This window comes from Mixophyes fleayi, chromosome 11 (assembly GCF_038048845.1).
Source record: "Mixophyes fleayi isolate aMixFle1 chromosome 11, aMixFle1.hap1, whole genome shotgun sequence".
Taxonomy (NCBI): domain Eukaryota; kingdom Metazoa; phylum Chordata; class Amphibia; order Anura; family Limnodynastidae; genus Mixophyes; species Mixophyes fleayi.
The window spans coordinates 4,506,522-4,531,062 of record NC_134412.1 but is presented as its reverse complement, the minus strand read 5'-3'; the positions used below and the strand labels follow the sequence as shown (position 1 = coordinate 4,531,062).

Below are 24,541 nucleotides of genomic sequence, written 5' to 3'. Positions count from 1 at the left end.
CAGATTCAAACAGAAAGGTTTATTGAGATCCGCTTGTACTTGGATAGGGGCGAACGAGTGTTCAACTTACATCTGATTTTTTTTAAAAAACAAGTTGCGTTCGAAGATGAATCAGACCTATGTGAGCAACCCCAGCATTACCTATCCTTCTCCTATAAAAGATCTTTAATGAGTCTTTGATCAGTGACTCATGTTTCATTCCTAGGTCAAACATGGAACTTTGCACAAACTCCAGCGTGAGTACATTTTGTGTTTATTTAAAAAATAACAAGTTGAAAGGGAACATGTTAGAGACACCAGAACACGCTATAGTGATAAAGAGACAGTTTACACGCCAGCGACCGCCCGCGCAAGTCACGGCAGTTCAGCTTTACTGTGCGGCAACAAACTTTATTTATAGCTGAACAGAAACATTTTGTGCACAGTAGCGATATCTTTTCGTTGGGTGCAATTAGAATGAGACAGATTCTTTACATTTCATGCATCGAAGACTCTGTTTTACCATCTCTATGGTGCACAGATGTGAAACGCGCCGCGTTAAGAGGGATTCATTCCTTTCTGTGAATTAGAGAAGAGCAAGAGGCTTTCCTGAAACAAAGTGCTATTTATTAACAGGTCCTACACAGCAGAGAAAGTCCAAGTCCATTGAAACTGAAAGAGAAGGTTCATAATTAAGGGAAACAAATAATAAAATATCTATCGTTCTTTTTAGACAGACAGAATTTACCCCCTATTGATCCAATGTCTTCAATTAAATCTTTATTATAAACTTTGTCATGTTTCTATATACACGGTAAAGTTTTGTGGAGAGATGCAAACTCAAGAAGCAAAGAAAAGAGACTTTAAAGTGGAACTATCAAATAATTAAAATATCCCTGTTGTATAGATACTTCCTTGATGACTATAATGACTGTACCTTTATTTATTTCATGAACGAAATAAGTGTTTGCCTGTAATTTATTTTGTGTGCACTTTCTTGTAACAGCCTGTAGGTGGTGCTGTTATTTCTTTAAAAAAAAACAAATTAAATCAGCAAAATCTTTTCTCAGTCACCCAGAGAACACAACAGTAATGTTTATAAGGACCCTGGCGGCTTTCGTAAGAGTCGCCTGGAACATGATTTAAGAATTGGCAAAGTGATGATTTCGTACATAGCAGAACATCAGCGTTTCGTAGATGAGCCTAAACTGGACAAGAAGCAATGATCGCACAGCCAAGGAATTGAGAAGATCCACAGAATACACAGCATAACATTTGTCAGTGATTAATGTTCAGATCTTATCTGGTTTGGTGAGATTTAAGCAGACACTAGAGACATACTATATATCCTTTAAACTTGGACCATGTATCAGAAATGGTCTGAGTTACGTGAGAGGTGACGGAACTTTCAGAAGTTTGGAGAAAGTTTTTTAGTCCCCGTGACGGCACTTGGTGAATCTCTGGTCAAGGGATGGTGGTGAAAGTGCTGTAATTTGTGGTAGGTGCTTCTAGAATGAGACAAGTCCTGGAAGTTAAAGAACCTCTCACTCCTCACTCTCACCGTCTCGCTGAGCGGTCGGAGGAGAATCTTCTCCCCGCTGGTGATGACCGATGTTCTCGGCAGGAGAAAGTGTTTCCTCAGCTGTGTTCAGGTAAACGTTAAACATGGCTCCTTCCTGGCTCAGTTCCTTCCCGCATGCCTGACAGCTGCACCGTAATATCTTCTCCACCAGCTTGTCCACCCGGGGGACCTCTTCGTTTCCGGGGCACTCCAATGTCACCTGTCAAGAGAGATGGATAAAGTTGGGTAAGTTGAGTAAGTCCGAGCCATAGAGCTGACATTCACAGCAGAGAGAGATGAAATGTATCAAGTTTAACAGGCAACTTATTCCAGAGAAAACAAAACACTAAAATACAATCAGAACTTAAAATTAATCAGGCAACGGTTATCAATGACCTGTGTGGGGGCCATATGTTGACCATGATAGCAAGTATAGGACACAATACAGTCACTCCACCTTATCACCAAATGACTCTCTTGATTTAGCCGTTTATCTGGCGATCGAACATGATTACCGCATCTACAGGTGTATTAAACTCCAAGAATACCGGCATGATAGGATTGAAGCAGCTACAACATACATGTGCAGAAAAAACACACGTGTGTCTCATTGTACAACATATGGCGATTCCAATGCCCAACTAGTGGATCTAAGTTGATCCTAATGAAGATTTTGTTTCTATCCACTGTAGACTTAATATCGCTGGGACTGTTTGTGTCACAGTCAACAAAACAATACACCCACTGATGTCGGTTATTTTTGCTTCTCATCCTAACACTGTAGAGTTGTACGTAGCTGTAAATGTGCAAGAAATCCTAGCAGCCAATGAGCACTTAGCTTTCATTTGTCTGGATCAAGTTCAGCAAAGAAAGCAAATGTCTGATTGGCTGTTATTGCTTGTAGATGCAACGGAGCACTAAATCAGAGCATACTCTATCTATCTGGGGTCTATGTATCAAAGAGGGTAAACTACCGAAATATACAGTATTAAGTTAACTATTCCAATCGCTTCTTTTTTATTGCAAAGTATTGGATTATTAAATTGCCCAGATTTTAATAAATCCACAACCTTTGTTATGAATTTTTTTGTTTATCCTTCTAACAATTCATTTGCAATCTACTAAAGAAACATCGTTAAATGTTACAAAAAGGGTTAAAAAGTTAACAATACAGCAAAAATATGATCAATTGGACCCTCAGTAGTGGTCATGTCCCGCTCCTACAATATGCAGCGAAGTCCCAGCTAACCCTCTGAGCCTGGTTGGTGAATCCAGCTCCGGATAACGCCCTGAATCACAGACATATGACACCAACATATTCCACAGCACTGTACAATAATATCCAAGCAATAAGAGATACTGACCACATCCCACATAGATTTGGCTGGCATACAGGAGTCACAGTGAACCAAAGACTCTGTAGATTGGGGGAACGTGTTGGGAACGCTGTAACTGAAGCACTGTCCTAGACAGGCCCTGTAATAAAAAAATAAATCAGTTATTAAAATATATATATATATATATATATATATATATATATAAAGATAGAGAGAGTATTAGATCCAGGATCCTCTCTATGGACCATGATCTTTCCTGGGACAGATTTCTCCAGACACAGGGGAGCAGATAGATACAGAGAAAACCGTTTCAGCTGTTATCTCCCTGCCGACTACGCCAAATAGTTGGATTAAGCTTTGTTGGCTCCCGTCCCGTGCAGCGTACCTCTGTTCCTCACAGCTCTACTACTGTGTGGGCTGGAAAAATAGAGCACAGGGTGTAAAAAGCCTCCTGGATTTATTTCTCTCTCATAGGAGAAGTGAGTAACAGGGAATATGTGATAGGGACATAATGACATCAGTAGACCTAGTGAAACCTTACTCTTTATTGCTCCAAGTTACCAAAACCCTTAGGGCAGAACTAAGACATCACTAAACAACATTTAGAAAGATATAATGAACAGGAATGTTATAAAGTCATCGCAGTGACCGTATCTTATACACAAATGCTCAGGAGGTCACTGCGGGTCCTCTCACCTGTTCTGGATAGATTTGGATTCGCAGCCGCTGTGCCCCACAATCTGGGTGATGTTTTTGGCTTCACACCAGGCGCTCTTGTCGGGGAAAAGTGCCAGCCTGTTAATGGGGGGCGGAGCCGCCAAGACCGCTACCGGGAACAGGATGCCAATCAGAAACCAGAACATCATCGTCACCTAGAACTGAGACAGTATCGGTAACGTCAGAGACGGAGACAAGAGAACAGGATTGTTACAGTTGATCTCAGAGAACGTTGTTCATCCAATATAAAGTCAAATAATCTTACTACGTATAGGTACTGGGGGACAATCCCTAAACTGTACCCGTTCCGCACCTATGACGAGGGCAGAGACGGACTCTATTTTCATTTTACACCAAACCCCAACTACTGACGCTTTTATTCCCAAGATCTGGACCCAAAAACAAGATGTTACAATAATAGTTTGGCACATGTGGGCAGATGGTAGTGTGCGGGGCACAGGCTTGGTACAAGAAGTGGGTACATGACCTGTATATGTGTGATCAGAGCAGATGGTGGGTGTATTATATGTGGACCCCTGTACTAATGTTATATAATTGTATCATTCTCTGTGTACTTCTGTCACCTGATTGGCTCTGCACCATTATATTTGCATTCAGCGGTGTCTCATTTGCTACATTTCATGTATATTAATATACATCATTATTATTATTACTATTAATATGTAATAATTTTTAAAGGAAAAAAAAAACACTTACTTATATATTGTTATTGGCTGTCTCACAACCCCATCTCAATAAACCAGCGGGAATACCAGAACTGTCCAGCAGAGGTCGCTCTGCAGTCACGGCTGGTTCTACATTCACTTTTTTTGTTTCCTAATTTTGAATCCTTGTAGGAAATGAGGTTTCTGCCAAACCACTGACCCCAAGTGACCCATAAGTGTTCTTTTGTACTTCACCGTGCTCTTATACTGTCAGGAAGAGACAGCCTGACCCTAGGAGGACAGCAGGGACATACTGCAGGGTATAAACATTTCACATAACTAGAAGACATTTCAAAGGTCAACTCATTAATATTATATATAATGTATTGTCAGCTTGTGAGCAGGGCCCTCTTACCTCTCTGTCTGTCTGTATTACCCACTATTGTTTTATTACTGTTTGTTCCCAATTGTAAAGCGCTACAGAATCTGCTGGCGCTATATAAATAAATGATGATGATAATGTAAATACAATGTATGGTTTCCTACAAAGAGGTTTACTCAGTGATTAATAGCGACTATTAACTATTAGACTATTTCACTGTACACAAACATGAGAGATTGAGGATAACTCTGGCTTAAAGTAAAACAATCGCAGCATTAATATTGTTTACTTGAATAACGCCAATCAGATTACGCGGCGCTGTAGATGTATGTAATCACTCACATCAGTCCCTGTCTCAGGGGAGCTTACAATCTAAATTCCCTATCAGACAGACACACAAACTAAGGTCCATTTTGTCAGCAGCAAATGAACCTACAACTATGTTTTCAGAGTGTGGGAGGAAACCGGAGCACCCGGAGGAAACAAAGACGGGGAGAACATACAAACTCCACATAGGGCCCTGATCGTAACCGAACTTATGACCGCAGCGCTGTGAGGTAGCAATACTGACCAATGTGCAGGGCGCATGGAATGCATTCTCTTGAGCATCCCAAACAATCTCCATATAATGTCTGACATTTGTTCCAAACCTGTCTTACCAATTTGATTTGATTTTACACAATGTCCTGCTAAGTATTGCTAGTGGCTTTGTATGCACATGAGAGGGAGGAGACAGATTCAGCAGCAGTCTAGTAGTATAAAAAGATGCCCAATATCATTGTAGCGATGGAGTGAAGAATTAAAAGACTCTTACCTCTATATTTTCCTATTTTTAAAACACAGGCAAACCATTATTTAAGGTTTTTGATGCAATGTTATGTTTTTATGAGGGGATGACAAAGTTGCTTAAAAGTATTATTATTTTACAGTAAAGATAAAATAAATCAATAAGTGTTTGCACCTGACACACAGATGGAGCACAACTGCATCAGACGAACAACCCGACGCATTTCAATTCATTTGCGTCATTTAATCCTGCTCCACTGCTACTAAAATACAATGGAGGGTGCAGACTTACAGTGGTACAAATCAGTGTACCCAACGCGTTTCAGTGGCTGCCCGTTTGCACCCTGTACCTGACGCAATGTGCATTATCTGTATATGCAATATCAATAATTTGGCGAATGGTTATATTGGAAACCCCCCTATTAAATCCGGTGCTTGTCCTTAGTGAATGTGAGAACTCTGCGTAAACTCTCCAAGAAATGGACCATGAAGTGGAAACAATGTAGTAAAGGTTGCAGGAGAACAAGCTGAAAAGTAAAAGTTATCAGAAGGTGGAAAACCATTATCCCATTGTATATCGGACAATGGGATACATACATCATGTTAGGTGTTGCAGAGAGAGTATTAGTACCTGGTAGGAGTACTGACCGCCCTGGGGTAACCAATTTGTTGTCCGCCCCCCCTCCCATGTCTCAGAATAATTTGCAGGTTTGTAGACAGGAGGACGTGTGCCTGTAAATCACACCCACCTCCACATTCAAGTGCAGACAGTTTCCCAGCCCATCTCACCCTGAGCGAGCACAGGAATGTCCCAGCGCCCCAGGAGAGGAATGTAACTTGGCTGTACATGAAGCAGCTCAGTATCTCTGCATCTACAAGACAAATGTCTCCCTGAGCACAGGAACTGTATGGAACACTGCTTAACCCCTGCGTGGCAGCTAGAGGCAGGCAACCACAGCTGCAAAGGATTAAATCCTGGGTTAAGCAGAGGAAGGGGGGGATCTCCAGATGGCGTGGAACTAGAAGTGCCAGCAGCTGTAGTGCCACACTGCATATCTTGGGCTTAAAGTATTGCAAGGTCCAGAAAACTCAAAAGGGTCTGTGGCAGTAACAGAAGATAATTAATGAAAAAAAAAAATGCTTAATTATTTAATTTTATTAAACATATTTTTATTTATTTTTTATTATTTATTTTAAAATTGAAACTGAAGTCTCAGTTTCTGTCTGTTAGTCTGGCACCGACAAAGGTGTACGTCAACGCTTGCTGTTCTGAGCTAGTATCTTTACGCTGCCTCGGAGAGATTTTATTGATAAATTATGGCAATAGGTGATTTCCGATGGCCGCAAGAAGCGTCGACAGGAAAAAATGCATTGTCAGCATATATTAATATATAGACGCCCTAGGTTGTATATATTAAGAGAAAATCAAATCAAAATATTGCTCCAGTTGCCATTTTTTTTAGTATGACAACCAGGTAAATGGAGTAGAAAATCCTTGCAATAATTAGGATTATTAATTAACAATGGAATAAACGGCAACATTTGTACAAAACCAACCAATCACTTTTTTCATTGTCTAACTTGCAGGACAGAGAAAATTGCTCATTGCTGATTGGTTGCCCAGCTTCAGTGCAAAATTTGCACCCAATTCCAATGTCACTTTATTGGCCTTCGTGACTTAGCACGTGGGATGGACTCTCAGTGGAATATGTCATTGTGCAGTAACCAACTACTAAAAGGAGTTTCTGAGCATACAGAAAAAATAAAGTCAGTATAGTTTGCCCTGCTGTACGCTATATTAAATGACCTTTTTACGGTTAGTTCCTCTTTGATTTGTATGCTGCGAAGTTTCTGTATAAATACACATTTTTGGACGTTTCTGAAGAAGGATCAAACATCACCTAGAGATACACAAACAATGGTCCCTGGCTCGGAGCAGTGAAAACAATTATTTCCTATAAGGACGTTCATTCCAGTTAAATCAAAGCCAGGCTTTAATTTGAATATTGCGTGGGTTTTCACACAAACTCAGGGCTTTAACGTCTGTCGAGACGTAATACACTACACACATTCCTCACATATGTAGCTTAATACCTCTGAAAACTAAAGAGGTGGAACCACAAAAAAACATGGTTCAATTATATTTTCAGGATATTAGCGGTAGGTTTTTTTTGTATAAACTATGTGTGGCTGAATCACTTATAAATAACTTATTGTATAAATATATTTAAATGATTAGCGCAGTGCGCTAATTTATATAATTGCATATGTACTGATATTTTTTTATATTGTATGTATTTCGCTATAGGCAATGTATTGATTTGTAATGTGTTCTGCCAGTGTTGGAGGAGATCTGTTGTGTAACTTCGAGAGGAAATCCTCATTAAGGCTAATCAGATCTCTTTCATGTGAAGTGACAAACACTTGCTTTAGCCTGAATGCACCGAAGGAGGTCGTTACCTTCCTTTCATGTGTAGTTTTCATCCTGTATCTTAGAACCTGTCTGAATAATTGACCCTATTGTTGGTCAACCGTATAATAACACTTCATCTATTCTGTATGTTACCTGCAATTCTTACCATCTGTGCTTTACTCGTTCATGATTATCTATTGGAATTGAGCATTTACAATGTAACTGTGCACTATTATCCCACTCAGCACACATGACATGCTGAGGATTGTAGTGCGCCAAGGTCGGCCGAGACAGTGTGACCTGTGACCGCTGCGGAATGGAGGGATCAGCACAAATATTTTATACTAAACTAACAGAATTACCGTCAGCCGATCTGGTAACCCTACATACGTGTCCTGAATGACATGTATGATATATATATATATATATATGTATAAGAAGATCTCTGCACAGGGCCACAAGTGGATTAATCACTGAATGTCCCTGAGATCATAATTAATCCACCTGTCTGGAGGGGTCTGAGAACCACTAATCTAATTTATATCAATGAAAGTGAACGTCTCACTACTATGGGTTACAGATCATTGGTGATATATTATATCTCACAATAGTCCCCATTTTTTGTGGTACTGTCCTGACTATCGTAGGTGTGCCGCCTATCCAAGAGCGGGCGTGGCTTCATCAGAATCTGGGCGGCGCTGAGCAGTTTGGCCGGTTATAAGTGGGGCCCATTTAACCTGATTTAATTTTTTTTGTAATACGATTTTTAGTACATGAAAAATACGTATGTCCCCACATTTCTGTGTTGAAATAAATCAGGACAAAACAAGCCATGCACCCACTTGCTACAAGCCACGCCCATATTTATAGACGACACACCCATATTTATAGACGACACGCCCATATTTATAGAGGACACACCCATATTTATAGAGGCCACGCCCATATTTATAGACGGCACGCCCATATTTATAGATGTCACGCCCATATTTATAGATGACACGCCCATATTTATAGATGACACGCCCATATTTACAGAAGCCACAAATGCAAATTCTTAAACTTTCGCTCTTCATACATCACAGATCAGGACGGTTATTGGGGGATATTGGTTTATAATGGTTTATCTCTAAATGATGAGATAATCTATATTACAGTGTATGGTGGTGGATTATACTAACATGTAACATCAGGACCCTAGTGAGGGATGAGGGGGGTGACATCCCTGGGCGGCGGGAAGTGTGGGGCGCCAGCAACGGAGGGAGATTTTGCGTGCGCCGAGCCTGGGCAGCCGGCGCCCGTCAGGCTGGACTTTCCCAATAAGAGGTTTCAGGGTCACTGAGCTGTGCCCAGAATTTCTGGCCTTGACGATAATAACTGGACAAATCAGGTCTAGAAACTGGAGAAACGCCACAAAACGCTGAATATAATAACAAAATACTCACATTTTATACGTTCTATAAATCGCAAGATCGATAATATTCCTTTGGAACTTTGCAAACACCTTCAGCGCTATTGTTCAGCCACCAGAGAGCTGTCACGCGGAGGAGCTTTGGGATCCCACATTCTTTATTAAATAAACATTAACACATCCCAGTTACACCCGAACCGTCACTCTGCTATTGTAGTGGAGAGCACTGGCTGTGCCCTGGGGCTGCCGGTACCTGTACTGACAAATCTAAGGCCCCGCTGGTCTATTTATCACTTATCATGGGGGAGATTTATAAGGAAAGTGGGGGCGTTGCCCAAAACAGCCAGTCAGGTTCCAGATATCGTGTTCTACAGTGAATTAGATAAATGACAGCTAGAATCTGATTGGTCGCTACGGACAACAACTTCACTTTTCCTTTTTAGAAGCTGTGATACATCTCCCCCCTATGTATCACTGCAAATCACAGCCATATATAATGCAGCACCGCTGCTATTCCCTGTACTGGGACCCCTCCTATACAAACCGTTTCAGGTCATAACGTTGTCGGCGAATGCAGATAGTGAAATGCGTAGGGTGTGACCCAGTAGGGGGGGGAGGGAAGAGGTAACGCCATCCTGAGATATGTTTGCAGTGTAAAGTAATGCTTTCCGTTGCTTGATAATTCAATAAAATTGCAGCCCCCATAAAGTACTATAAGGACTGTGGTACAATAATCTCCCGTTCTCCGGTGTTAACCCCTTCATACATCCAGTGAAATCTTGCCGTAGTCATTCTCCGGGGAAAACATCTGTTTCCTCTGGATATTTTGGGCTATCGCAGTTAAATAGACCCCCTAAGACAATTACTGAGAGCCTCCGGTCTGATCCGTGTGTATAAATATATAGAGAAAAGCAGATTGCAACACAGGAAACTGAAGTCAGGACAAACACCACAGAAATGATACACAGTGATATATATACGAACATCCTGCATTGATATTTATATATATTATATATCGGTGTCTGTGTTTCTCTCCCCCCCTCCTGCTTTCTGCGACCCACAAACTCTTCTGAATAAAAGTGAAAATAAAGTCATAGTTTAAAACACAAAAATATATATATTTATTTTTTTTGCTTTATATTTGCACCAGAAAGGGGGCAAGTGCCCAATCTTGGTCTCGCCTCGTCCACCATATTCCCTTGATACGACCCCGTGTTATCGCTGATAGCCGGGGACGATTAGTGAACAGTTGGTACATTGATAAAAGTAGGTGAAAAAATAAGACACAATGAAATGTCGTTTTAAATCGTCAAATCATAAATCGTTAATTTGTTAAATCAAATGAAGACACAGAAAGTCCCACGACGAGCCTTACACAACGTATAATTACACAGAAATGTCACAACCCGTCTCCTCTGGTGACAAATCAGGGACTTGCAGCCCCGTTAATAAAGCCGTCTCGTCCTGTGCTAAGGTAACGACATTTCTGTCTGTGTCGTGTAAACGTCCCACCTACATACCTCCCGACACTTAGAATGCCGAAAACGGAACAAAATAAGCACCGCCGCCGTTCCGACCAAACTCCGCCCACAGATGGGCAAATTTATGTAGAGCTCCACCCACGTTCCTGTTAAGCCCCGCTCCTTTTGCAGTCCACTAATCGGGATGTCCCTCCAATATCGGGGCCATTGGGGGTGTGCAGCTAGGATTATGGGAGCTTATGTCGTTGGAAATAAAGTGACACCCCCCCCCCCCCCCCCCCCAATCTCCTGGAATCATTGTAGTGTGAACACCGATAGCGTGACTGTAACACAGGTGCTCATACCTGGATATATTTCCCGCCATTAGAGTGATAGGCCTTTCCTGATAAATTTTTGTTTTACTTTAAACAGCGCACGCACAGAGGTCGGGGGGGGATGATCCTCGACTTATACCTGGAACGAAAACTCTGGGGCTTTATTCACCCATAACCCCTGTGTGCGCCAATACTCAGGATAATGAGCCGGGGTATAAGAGCGTCCTTCTCAGCCCATAGACTCTCAGCGGCCTCCTGGAACGTTGTCTCAGACAATTACGCTCAATGGAAACCAGACTAGGGAGGTCATGAAAACTGTCAACGTAATCTACAGTCAGATGCTGTGAAGCAGGTTGGACGGCTTCCTGGGAAAGGAAAATTGGTCAGTTAGCAGAAGATCCCCTACAAAGGGATTCTGAGAAAAGGATTTGCAGAAATGAGGCAGAATCGGGCGCAGGATGATAAATATCTGCTGGAAGAGGAGAGAGAGAGACGGAGATCTCGTGGAACATCTGAACTTCAATATGGTGGGGAGATGTCACAACATACACAGCGGTCTCCCTGCGAGACGCTGATAACGGTGCAATCCCGCAGCGCAAATTGTTTTGTGACATCATGCTTCTACTTTTGCCTGCATGCGGGTTTTGGGGCGAGAGCATGGATTTGAGGGCTAAGTTGGCACCTGTGGGCGTGTAAACATTTGCACCGGCCAGTGGGGGGAGCTAGGTGGCCAGTGGGAGGAGCTAGGGGGTGAATACGGATTAGCTCTCAATGCAACATGGAGACACAAGATTTTATTTTGCTGGATGAGACCATTTAAATGACCTGAGGGGGAGCTGGCACATCTCAGTTCTCCCCTCTGCGGGAGGGCACAGGCTTGTCTCTATAAAGGACTTTTTGGATATTTATTTGGGTCTCATCCGTATACTGGAGATAAGATTATTTCGGGGATAATCTGACGGCCATTCATTACAACACTGGTAACTGGACAATGCTACACCTGCCTGTACTTTTATTTTCTAATATATTTTTAAGACAAACACTTATAGCACTTAGCACTTTTATTGCAGTTGGTTTGGTTTTACAAATGGGGTTTGGGTGTAGACCCCTGTGGGCCGTACTCTCCCCTTGTTGTCAGTGGCTCCCTCGTTATGGGGGGAGCTGAAGAATCAGCCCCCTGGAGGAAAGCTTCGGCCAACCTTGAGGTAAAGGGGATTGTCCAAGCCTTGGGGTGGAGGTGGTCCTGTAGACCCTTACCCCCTGAGGGGTCTTATGGCCCTGGGTGTTGGGGATAAAAAGGGACCCCCCTAGCATTGGCGAAGGAAGGCCCAAACACTTTTGCCTTCCTAAGTAGTCTGGGGTCTGGGGGGGATTGAGGCCCTTTGCCTTTATGGAAGGGTCCAAAAGCCCAAGCCCACAGCAGAGGCATTTGGACGGCACTGGGCGAGTTGGAGCACCAAAAAAACAAAACCCGTACCTGCTATTATAAGTACAAGGGCCACCAGTCATTAATCCACACGCTGGAGACTGAGCTACAGCCAGGTAGGGGAACCCAGGATGTCATATAGGGAGGTGTCCTTGGGAGAATACACCGACAGCATCAGACAAACAGGGGGTTATATGGGAATAAGCCTAAACCAAGCAGTAATTTAGGAAACCAAAGGAAATTTTCCTACAATGGGACCATGTTTCCACCAACAGCATTGACAACCCACAAATGTAACCACAGATTTATTTTATTGGGGCGCTTCCCGGAATGTACTAAGACGTCGCTAATGTGCATATAAAGAAACATTGCAAACTGCATTTTTTGCAGCTTATAAATGACCTTTATATATAGGAAGGAAATCAGGAATTGCAGGAGAATGAACCAGATGTGAATGTGGAGATGGGGGGTCGGGGATGACACCACTGAGGTGCGAGGGCTGGAGTGGGGCGTAGAGGGAGGATCCGCTCTGGAGGTCAGTGTATAATGGGATACAACGCTACATCCAGCATCCTGAATTCATGTATAAAACATACAGACAAAATTTGCTACGACCCGATCTGTCCAAACCCTGCCATTCAGTGTGACATAACTACACCCTAATCCCATAGCCCCCAGGAAGTCATAACGATAGACCAGAAAAGATACGATATATCATCAATTACAAAACACAACTGGCTATTGCGACTCCGCAGGCTGTATTTATGATAGCACAGGCCAGACATAATGGGAGCAGGAAACTACAACACGTGATATCATATAAAGAGCAGCATATAACGTCACATGACAGTCTATGATATCACAGAGCAGTATATAACGTCACGTGACAGTCTATGGTATCACACAGCAGTATATAACGTCACGTGACAGTCTATGGTATCACAGAGCAGTATATAATGTCACGTGACAGTCTATGGTATCACAGAGCAGTATATAATGTCACGTGACAGTCTATGATATCACAGAGAAGTATATAATGTCACGTGACAGTCTATGGTATCACACAGCAGTATATAATGTCACGTGACGGTCTATGGTATCACAGAGCAATATATAATGTCACGTGAGTCTATGGTATCACAGAGCAGTATATAATGTCACGTGACAGTCTATGGTATCACACAGCAGTATATAATGTCACGTGACAGTCTATGGTATCACAGAGCAGTATATAATGTCACGTGACAGTCTATGATATCACAGAGCAGTATATAATGTCACGTGACAGTCTATGGTATCACACAGCAGTATATAATGTCACGTGACGGTCTATGGTATCACAGAGCAATATATAATGTCACATGAGTCTATGGTATCACAGAGCAGTATATAATGTCACATGAGTCTATGGTATCACAGAGCAGTATATAATGTCACATGAATCTATGGTATCACAGAGCAGTATATAATGTCATGTGACAGTCTATGGTATCACAGAGCAGTATATAATGTCACGTGACGGTCTATGATATCACAGAGCAATATATAATGTCACATGAGTCTATGGTATCACAGAGCAGTATATAATGTCACATGAGTCTATGGTATCACAGAGCGGTATATAATGTCACATGAGTCTATGGTATCACAGAGCAGTATATAATGTCACACAACAGTCTATGGTATCACAGAGCAGTATATAATGTCACATGAGTCTATGGTATCACAGAGCAGTATATAATGTCACATGAGTCTATGGTATCACAGAGCAGTATATAATGTCACACAACAGTCTATGGTATCACAGAGCAGTATATAATGTCACACAACAGTCTATGGTATCACAGAGCAGTATATAATGTCACATGAGTCTATGATATCACAGAGCAATATATAATGTCACATGAGTCTATGATATCACAGAGCAGTATATAATGTCATGTGACAGTCTATGGTATCACAGAGCAGTATATAATGTCACATGACAGTCTATGGTATCACAGAGCAGTATATAATGTCACATGACAGTCTATGGTATCACAGAGCAGTATATAATGTCACGTGACAGTCTATGGTATCACAGAGCAGTATATAATGTCACATGACAGTCTATGGTATCACAGAGCAGTATATAAAGTCACATGAGTCTATGGTATCACAGAGCAGTATATAATGTCACATGAGTCTATGGTATCACAGAGCAGTATATAATGTCACGTGACAGTCTATGATTTCACAGAGCAGTATATAATGTCACATGAGTCTATGGTATAACAGAGTAGTATATAATGTCACACAACAGTCTATGGTATCACAGAGCAGTATATAATGTCACATGAGTCTATTGTATCAGAGAGCAGTTTATAATGTCACATGACAGTCTATGGTATCACAGAGCAGTATATAAAGTCACATGAGTCTATGGTATCACAGAGCAGTATATAATGTCACATGAGTCTATGGTATCACAGAGCAATATATAATGTCACGTGACAGTCTATGGTATCACAGAGCAGTATATAACGTCACATGACAGTCTATGGTATTACAGAGCAGTATATAATGTCACGTGAGTCTATGGTATTACAGAGCAGTATATAATGTCACGTGACAGTCTATGGTATTCACAGAGCAGTATATAATGTCACATGAGTCTATGGTATCACAGAGCAGTATATAATGTCACATGACAGTCTATGGTATCACAGAGCGGTATATAATGTCACATGACAGTCTATGGTATCACAGAGCAGTATATAATGTCACGTGACAGTCTATGGTATCACAGAGCAGTATATAATGTCACATGAGTCTATGGTATCACAGAGCAGTATATAATGTCACATGAGTCTATGGTATCACAGAGCAGTTTATAATGTCACGAGACAGTCTATGGTATCACAGAGCAGTATATAATGTCACGAGACAGTCTATGGTATCACAGAGCAGTATATAATGTCACGTGACAGGCTATGGTATCACAGAGCAGTATATAATGTCACATCACTGTCTATGGTATCACAGAGCAGTATATAATGTCACATGACAGTCTATGGTATCACAGAGCAGAATATAATGTCACATGAGTCTATGGTATCACAGAGCAGTATATAATGTCAAGTGACAGTCTATGGTATCACAGAGCAGTATATAATGTCACATGAGTCTATGGTATCACAGAGCAGTATATAATGTCACATGAGTCTATTGTATCACAGAGCAGTTTATAATGTCATATGATAGTCTATGGTATCACAGAGCGGTATATAATGTCACATGAGTCTATGGTATCACAGAGCAGTATATAATGTCACATGAGTCTATGGTATCACAGAGCAGTATATAATGTCACGTGACAGTCTATGGTATCACAGAGCAGTATATAATGTCACATGACAGTCTATGGTATCACAGAGCAGTATATAATGTCACATGACAGTCTATGGTATCACAGAGCAGTATATAATGTCACATGACAGTCTATGGTATTACAGAGCAGTATATAATGTCACATGAGTCTATGGTATCACAGAGCAGTATATAATGTTACATGACAGTCTATGGTATCACAGAGCAGTATATAATGTCACATCACTGTCTATGGTATCACAGAGCAGTATATAATGTCACACAACAGTCTATGGTATCACAGAGCAGTATATAATGTCACACAACAGTCTATGGTATCACAGAGCAGTATATAATGTCACATGACAGTCTATGGTATCACAGAGCAGTATATAATGTCACATCACTGTCTATGGTATCATAGAGCAGTATATAATGTCACATCACTGTCTATGGTATCACAGAGCAGTATATAATGTCACATGAGTCTATATTATCACAGAGCAGTATATAATGTCACATGACAGTCTATGGTATTACAGAGCAGTATATAATGTCACATGAGTCTATGTTATCACAGAGCGGTATATAACGGGATACAGTATATAGGGGCAGCACCTGGTAAATTGTTTGCACATGTACCAGAGACTACACAATCACCAGCTTCTGCAATCCAGGGAAACGTCATCCAATCACTTTCAATATCTGCAATTTAGCCAGAATAAATGATTCCCAAATCCCCATCCACAGAACCATAAACTGCAGCGAGGAATCTGTTATTACTCCTCTGCCTCATTTCTCTACATATTCTATATTTATAACTTTGTACTGATGAGGTATTAGAAGTATCTCGCCCAAAACATATACGTCATCGTCCCTCAGGCACCAATTAGAGGACCCCGAATTCCTGACTCTGACCTGAGATTTACTAAGGGATTTTCTCTGAAGCGAAAGAAGAGTTTTTGCGCAATTGCATCAATTTCCTGATGACTGTTTCTGGGTCTGTGAGATTTCTGCCGGAATAAAGTCTATATAGGAGGGGAGGTAATGGGGAGCTGCCCCCCCGGCCTCTTTCTCTGAAGTCCAGGGCCCTGGATGGTGATTTGCTGGGGTCTGCCTGGTCCTGAGCCCCTGTTAGTGCTCAGTATGTATAGTAGTAGTAAGTATGTGTATTCAGGGCCTATTTATCAAGTCCAAAACCATGTGGCAACGATTCCTTCCCCATAATGCTCAATGGCGACTGCGGAGCGGTTGAATCTATGTGACGGCTGGAAGCAGAGTTCTGGGAAAGCTTTGGGGGTATATTTACTAAACTGCGGGTTTGAAAAAGTGGAGATGTTGCCTATAGCAACCAATCAGATTCTAGCTGTCATTTTGTAGAATGTACTAAATAAATGACAACTAGAATCTGATTGGTTGCTAAAGGCAACATCTCCACTTTTTCAAACCCGCAGTTTAGTAAATCTAGCCCTTGGTCTCTATATTAAGACATCCAGGTATTGTGTATTGCGTTGACTTCAGACTGTGTTTGAGATTGCCAAATATTTGCACAGTATCCGTAATAAGTCTCCACAGGTCAGAATGTCTGGACGTCTTTATACAGAGAACGGAACTTCCAGGCTGCGTGGAGGAGACAGCGTACCGCGCAGGAGGAGGAGACAGCGTGCGGGCAGGAGGAGGGGACAGCGTGCCCAATAAAGCCTATGGGGACCTTTTTAGATGTACAAAATGCTGCCTGTGTGTTCAGTCCTTACGCTCTATAGACAGACATAGCTGTACTACAACTCCCAACGTGACTTGGCCACCGGTCATGGTTATAATATTATTTTATTGTATTTTATCTACACACATTCAATACATCTTAACTCATTCAGTATATAAGACTCCCATCTCTTCCCTTGTGTGGAGCGGGGGACGGGCTGTGACATCATAAGCCAGGGCCGCACTACCTGCCCATAACCAAGATGGAGGAGCGGAAGCTTCACAGGTACGAAGCGTCAGTGGGCGTCACATAGCGAGCGGCACCGCCGTGGAAATAAAATGAGAGCCATAATGTCAATTCAGTGTTTGCAAATTTGGTGCCCCTAGGCAGCTGCCTCGTGGTAACACCAGCCCTGACAATAGGGGTAGTTACTGAGAATCACATCTAGGTTTAGGATAGTGTTCCAGAGCTGTTGGTGAATAATATGCACCGCTGTTAGACTAATAGTGATGCATTCACTAACACTGACAACTAAACCTTCAGCCACCAATCGGAAACGCTCTTTCATTAATGCAACGTGTTACAGTAGAATTCTTGGAAACGTGAAACTCACACGTTCCTGGTTTAATTATTGGTGAAGGCGACACAACACCGAGGCAGGTGGAAGCCAGCAATCCCCAGTTAACTGTTCCCAGGGTGAGTGTTTGGGGAAAGAGGTGGAAAGGGAAGACCGGGGGCTGGATTCTTCCTCCACATCTGTGTATAATACGGCAATCCTGCTGCCTTCTGGGAGATGTATAGTATAATAGGGAACATCTTGGCAGATCCCCAACAAAACAAACGTGATTAATGTGTCTAATAATTGTGATGGGTTTAACCAGCTTTAAGACTAAAACACAACTAAGATGATCCGATAAATTCGGCAACTTACAGAGATGAGTAAAGAAACGTTGAAATATAATCTTGTATCACGGAATCGAGAAAACAATTCGATCTCTATAAATAACAATCGCTTTAATTTCTGCTTTAATCACTCTGAATTGTTTCATTTTAATCAATGAGGGGATTCAATTTTTCACATCCACAAGGAGTTAAACTGGGGGTAATTTACAGCTAAGGGGGTATTTATAGAAGCTTCAACTGTGTCCCAAAAAATATCCAATGCAATTATAAATATCAAAAATAGTAATATGATTATATGATGTGAGCGAGTTCTCTGTACAGCGCTGCGGAATTAGTGGCGCTATATAAATAGCTGCTGATGATGATGATATGGGTAATCTTACATTATCCAAGTATCAGTGGATAATGTCAAATATATATATATATATATATATATATGTTCCAAAAGTATTTTGGTATTGCAGCAGAGACAGCGTTAGATGTTGTCCGGCTACAATTTTAGAACTTAACGTTTTTTTTACAATTTTTCTGAAACTTTATATCTAATAATTACAGATGATATATCCTAATATTAATAATTAATAGTACAAAAAATAAAATAAAAGTGATACCGGCGACAGCAAGATTAGTTTACCAGAGATGATATCAGCATTCTGCAATAATATCAACATTATACAAACATCTGATCCACAGCAAATAAATACTTCCTGCCCCATGTTTTGTATATTAATCTAATAATAAGTTACAACGTATAGTAACCTATTCTGGGATTAGTGATACAATGTGCTTAGTCTTCTAAAATCAATGTAAAGTGAGAAAACTTATAGACATATACATACAATAAAATAATATATATATATATTTTGTGAGTATATGTATATATATATATATATATATATATATATATATATATATAATTTATATATATAAAGTAACATAGGGACATAGTTGATAAAGTTGAAAAAAGACACCAGTCCATCAAGTTCAACCTATTTTGGATCTCCTGCGATCCTGCACTTATATTTGAAATTGATCCAGAGTAAGTAACCGCCAATCTGTTTCAATTGTGAAAATCCCCCCAGACCAAATATTGCAGTCCTATTTTTACCCTATATCCACTACTATCCTTCATGTTAATTAACGGTCGTATCCCTGGATACACTTTTCCGCAAAAAAATTGTCTAACCCTTTCTTAAACATATCTATTGAATCTGCCATCACAACCTTCCCTGGCAATGAATTCCATATCTTGACTGCCCTTACTGTAAAGAACCCCTTCCTTTGCTGGTTGTGAAATCCCCCTCTCCTATAACCTTAGGTGGTGACCGCGTGTCCTGTGTATAGTCCTTGGGGTAAAAAGTGTATATATATATATATATATATATATATATATATTTATTTGGAATCTGTCTGCAGCACGAAGGGTTAACTAATTTTGCAAAGTGCAGCAACATTGTTTCCGAAAAACTATTAGTACCACTGGGTACCCAGTGCTGTAGTGGGGAGCAGGAAGAGAAAAAAAAGTAGGGGGGGGCACTATTTTTTCAAACTGAATTGCTACCCATCGTGGAATCTCCAGCTCACGAAGACCCAGGTTATATAGAAACTTTCATAAATTTTACTTTTAATAAATGTTCATAAGATACAAATCGCCTTATCAATTTGGGGAGAGGGATTTCATAAAAAATACCTGTAGAATTTCTATTCAGATTAAAATATCAGCAATTTAATGGGATCATCTTATCTTACGGCTCCATTCAGGCTACTACGACACACAGCATTTTTTTAAGCTGTTTCCAATCGTATGAATAGGACTATATGTCACAATTATCTCCAATATCACAATTATCCCAGCATTATATTGGTTGCGTACATCTCCAGAGATTTCCCTGAAAACATAAGTGTTCAACAGGTGCAATTATCATTATTGGGTGGAGAGACCTCTGCATCGATTATAGTGACCTGACCTTTGGGTAATGATCCAATTCTACTATGTCAAACACTGGAGACAGCTCAAGAGAAGTGGTACTGTGTACAGATAGTACTGAGACTTGCATTTAGCACAGTGAAGAAGAGAAGTCGTACTGAGCAGGTTTAAACAAAAGGCAAGTCTCCAGAAACAAGGACTGACCATATAAAGCGGGGACAATGTGGTTGGCTACCTACGACATATACTATAGCTTAGCTTGAGGTATACCAGAGGTTTAAATCTGTGTTAAGGGCCAACCAGATTCAGCACGAGTATTGCAGGGCCCAATAGGATGTAGATGGAAACATAAACATATCTCACTATATAGTAGAAATTCTCCTGAATTGTTCCATGTGGTCAGGATGTCCGAGTCATTGTAGAATTGTCACTTTCTATTTCTATAGCTTTATCTCCTATCATTGTATCTATAGAAGGTTATTCTGGTGTAAAATACACTGTAATTGTTGAATTAAAATCTCTTTTCACCTTATCTACCTTTAGTAAGATGTTGCTTAAATTTACGGAAAGAGAATTGAGACTAAATCTCGCTTTATTTGCACACAAAGTTTGGAGAAAACCATCTATAATTTCTATTCCTCAATTATAACCACAAGAGATTTCAACGTAATTATTTCACCTGCATATAAAGGCTCCTTAGTGGTTGTGTGTTTGGTAACGACGAATAGTAGTTACAATCTGCAATATAATACGGGCTGTAAGCTCTGTTTAGAAAGCCGGGCCCTGGATTCCTCACAGGGAGGTTTGGGAAGGAAATGAAAGAGATTTCTTAACGTTTCTCAGCCGCTTTGATGGGGAGAGATCTTTTTATCAGCAGGGAAGTCGAATCTATTCTCTATTTGTTTTCCGCCCTCATCTGAACATCTGGAGAAATGTCTGCTTATTTTTAACTTGGTGATTACGGTTGGAAGAAAAGCTGCGTTTGGCGAGAGCCGAGGCAGAACGCAGATTGTTTGTGTCTTATTCCTGGGATGCAGAGCGAAACGTATTTCTCTTCCTAGAGACAGTGACGCAGCAGGAGTGGAGAAAGTACATGTCGCCTACATAAGAGGCAGCAGTGTACAAACCAAACGTCATGACTCTGGCAGATACAGGGTTAACGTGGCCTGTGGCCAGGGCTGGACCTCATCCTGAGGTGGCTGCTCCCCTTGCTGGGGGGATGTGGGTGAACGGTGTCCTGATTTTGTAAAGTGTATGCACAGGGTATGGTCACAGTTATTTTGGGGGAGCAGGTAGAATGTATAAAAAGTAAGGGGAACCAGATAATGATTTTCAGGATTTGGGGGGACATGCAGTGTGTATTTAATAGTTTGGGGTGCAGGCAATGATTTTTAGGATTTGGGGAGCACATAATATGTATTTAATAGTTTGGGGGAGTAGATAATGATTTGCAGGACCATGTAGTACGTATTTAGTCGTTTGGAGACCATGCAGTATGTATTTAGTAGTTTGGGGACCATGCAGTATGTATTTAGTCGTTTGGAGACCATGCAGTATGTATTTAGTAGTTTGGGGACCATGCAGTATGTATTTAGTAGTTTGGGGACCATGCAGTATGTATTTAGTAGTTTGGGGACCATGTGGTATGTATTTAGTAGTTTGGGGACCACGCAGTATGTATTTAATAGTTTGGGGACCATGCAGTATGTATTTAATAGTTTGGGGGAGTAGATAATGATTTGCAATATGTATTTAGTAGTTTGGGGACCATGCAGTATGTATTTAGTAGTTTGGGGACCATGCAGAATGGATTTAGTCGTTTGGGGACCATGCAGTATGTATTTAGTAGTTTGGGGACCATGCAATATGTATTTAGTAGTTTAGGGAGCAGGCAGTATGTATTTAGTAGTTTGGGGACCATGTGGTATGTATTTAGTAGTTTGGGGACCATGTGGTATGTATTTAGTCGTTTGGAGACCATGCAGTATGTATTTAGTAGTTTGGGGACCATGCAGTATGTATTTAGTAGTTTGGGGACCATGCAGTATGTATTTAGTAGTTTGGGGACCATGTGGTATGTATTTAGTAGTTTGGGGACCACGCAGTATGTATTTAATAGTTTGGGGACCATGCAGTATGTATTTAATAGTTTGGGGGAGTAGATAATGATTTGCAATATGTATTTAGTAGTTTGGGGACCATGCAGTATGTATTTAGTAGTTTGGGGACCATGCAGAATGGATTTAGTCGTTTGGGGACCATGCAGTATGTATTTAGTAGTTTGGGGACCATGCAATATGTATTTAGTAGTTTAGGGAGCAGGCAGTATGTATTTAGTAGTTTGGGGACCATGTGGTATGTATTTAGTAGTTTGGGGACCATGCAGTATGTATTTAGTAGTTTGGGGACCATGCAGTATGTATTTAGTAGTTTGGGGACCATGCAGTATGTATTTAGTAGTTTGGGGAGCAGGCAGTATGTATTTAGTAGTTTGAGGGGATCTGGTCACATATAATTAGTAGTTTAGGGAACCAGACAATGAGGAGCAATTGCTCAGATCTTAAGACAAGATAGAAATGTAGGATTACTATGACTGTATTATTATCAGTATTATGAAAGACAGACATTATTATTATTATTACTATAATATTTATTAGACATTGATCTAAGACTCTGGCATCTAATACTGTTCTGTTTTGTGTGTTGTTGGAACGAGACAGTTATATTGCTCACAATTTGAGGTGAGCTGGTGACCATTTAATGGTCGGGGAACAGACAGTACAAATATATTACTTTAAGAAAATAGGCAACAATGCAGCTTGTTTTCTGAGGGAGGGGGGGGGGGGGGGGTTAGTACTTATTATGAATTCTGAGGGGCAATAAATACAATACTTTGCATTTGGGCCACTAGGTAACAAAGGAGCTATTTCTGACTGTGAAAAGTCATATTACCCAATGTAGAGTCTGGATCTATTACTTGTTATGAACGTGTTGTCCCACAAACTGCAGATTAGCTCTCCCCTTCATACCATAAATTACCCTGGACATCTACAGAGTGGTACTTTACCTGGGGGTCTGCAGCATGACCCCCCCCCCCTTCTGGCAGTAAAACACTACATAATATTATTACAGAGGAGTGTTCTAGTCTTTATGGGGTTAAGATTAATTTAGCAGAAGCAGAACTAGAAAAGCACAGAGGGACCTGGGTGACTGAGACCAGTCTAACTACGGCTGAGGGTACAGGACAATAGAGCACAAAGGTCCTTGGCTGAAGAGCTTACCATCAAAATGCACCTGAAAGATCAGAATGACGTTTTGCCAGGTTCCCAGGGAGTCAGCACATTGACCAGTCTATAAGAACCCGGATTAACCCCTTTATGCCCTGTCATGTAGGTGCCCACTCTCAGCCCCCCCGGACCCCAGCATTGGGGGGTCCCCGGACACTTCTGCAAGCTGTAGGTGCACTTACCAGGAGAAGAGCGAGGGGGAATTCCATACAGGGGTGTCTAGGGGGTGCAATCCATCCGGGGGTCCTGCAGCAGCCCGGTAACACGAGATCCCCCCCCCCCCCAGTGGGTGAGAGCAGGGTCCGCTTAGGAAGCAGAGATGTGACTTGTGCAGAACGCAGCTCCCAGCACTGAACCCGCCTCTCCTAATAGGGAGAAGACATCCAAAATCCTCCTCTGCCCACTCCGGGGAAGGAGGGATACAGACAGCTGTGTGCACAGTCCTAGGGACCAGCATCAGCCAGACAGTCCCAGCATCTCTGTGCAATCAGGGGGAGCAGGTACTGGCTGACACAGGGGGAGGAGAGAGGGTGGGTGGGGTGGCATCTGCTTGTGGTCTCTTGTCTATAGGAATTTCATCATCACTGCGCCTAAAACTAATAGCTGAGGAATTCCTGGCTGGACACTGTGGCACCAAAGGGTTTACATACTGTGTATAGATAGAGGCACGCATGGGACACGCGTGGGGGCAGTCCCTCCGCACAGTACCACTTCCCACGTCCTGTGTGCAATTCTCAGTAACTGTTGTTTTTGCTCAAATACTAGAAAACATATATCACAGGGGCCACCACCAGCCCACCCCGGGCCAGTGCCATAGTGATGGGTCACTGGGCTATCCATATTTGTTTGCATTTAAAAATGTTCCTAACAGGTTACTAAGTTAAGCTCCCCAGGGCTAAAAT

General features: G+C 41.4%; 1 protein-coding gene across 1 annotated transcript; it reads right to left on the bottom strand.

Moving 5' to 3' along the window:
• Positions 1-236: 236 nt before the first annotated feature.
• Positions 237-24,196, bottom strand: NBL1 (NBL1, DAN family BMP antagonist). The gene is made up of 4 exons (XM_075191054.1): positions 23,822-24,196; positions 3,574-3,755; positions 2,905-3,016; positions 237-1,760 (listed from the first exon to the last, which is right to left on the bottom strand). Exons 2-4 carry the CDS (start codon positions 3,741-3,743, stop codon positions 1,524-1,526), a joined length of 519 nt encoding a protein of 172 aa, XP_075047155.1. The 5' UTR covers positions 3,744-3,755; positions 23,822-24,196; the 3' UTR covers positions 237-1,523.
• Between the last annotated feature and the right edge of the window lie 345 nt (positions 24,197-24,541).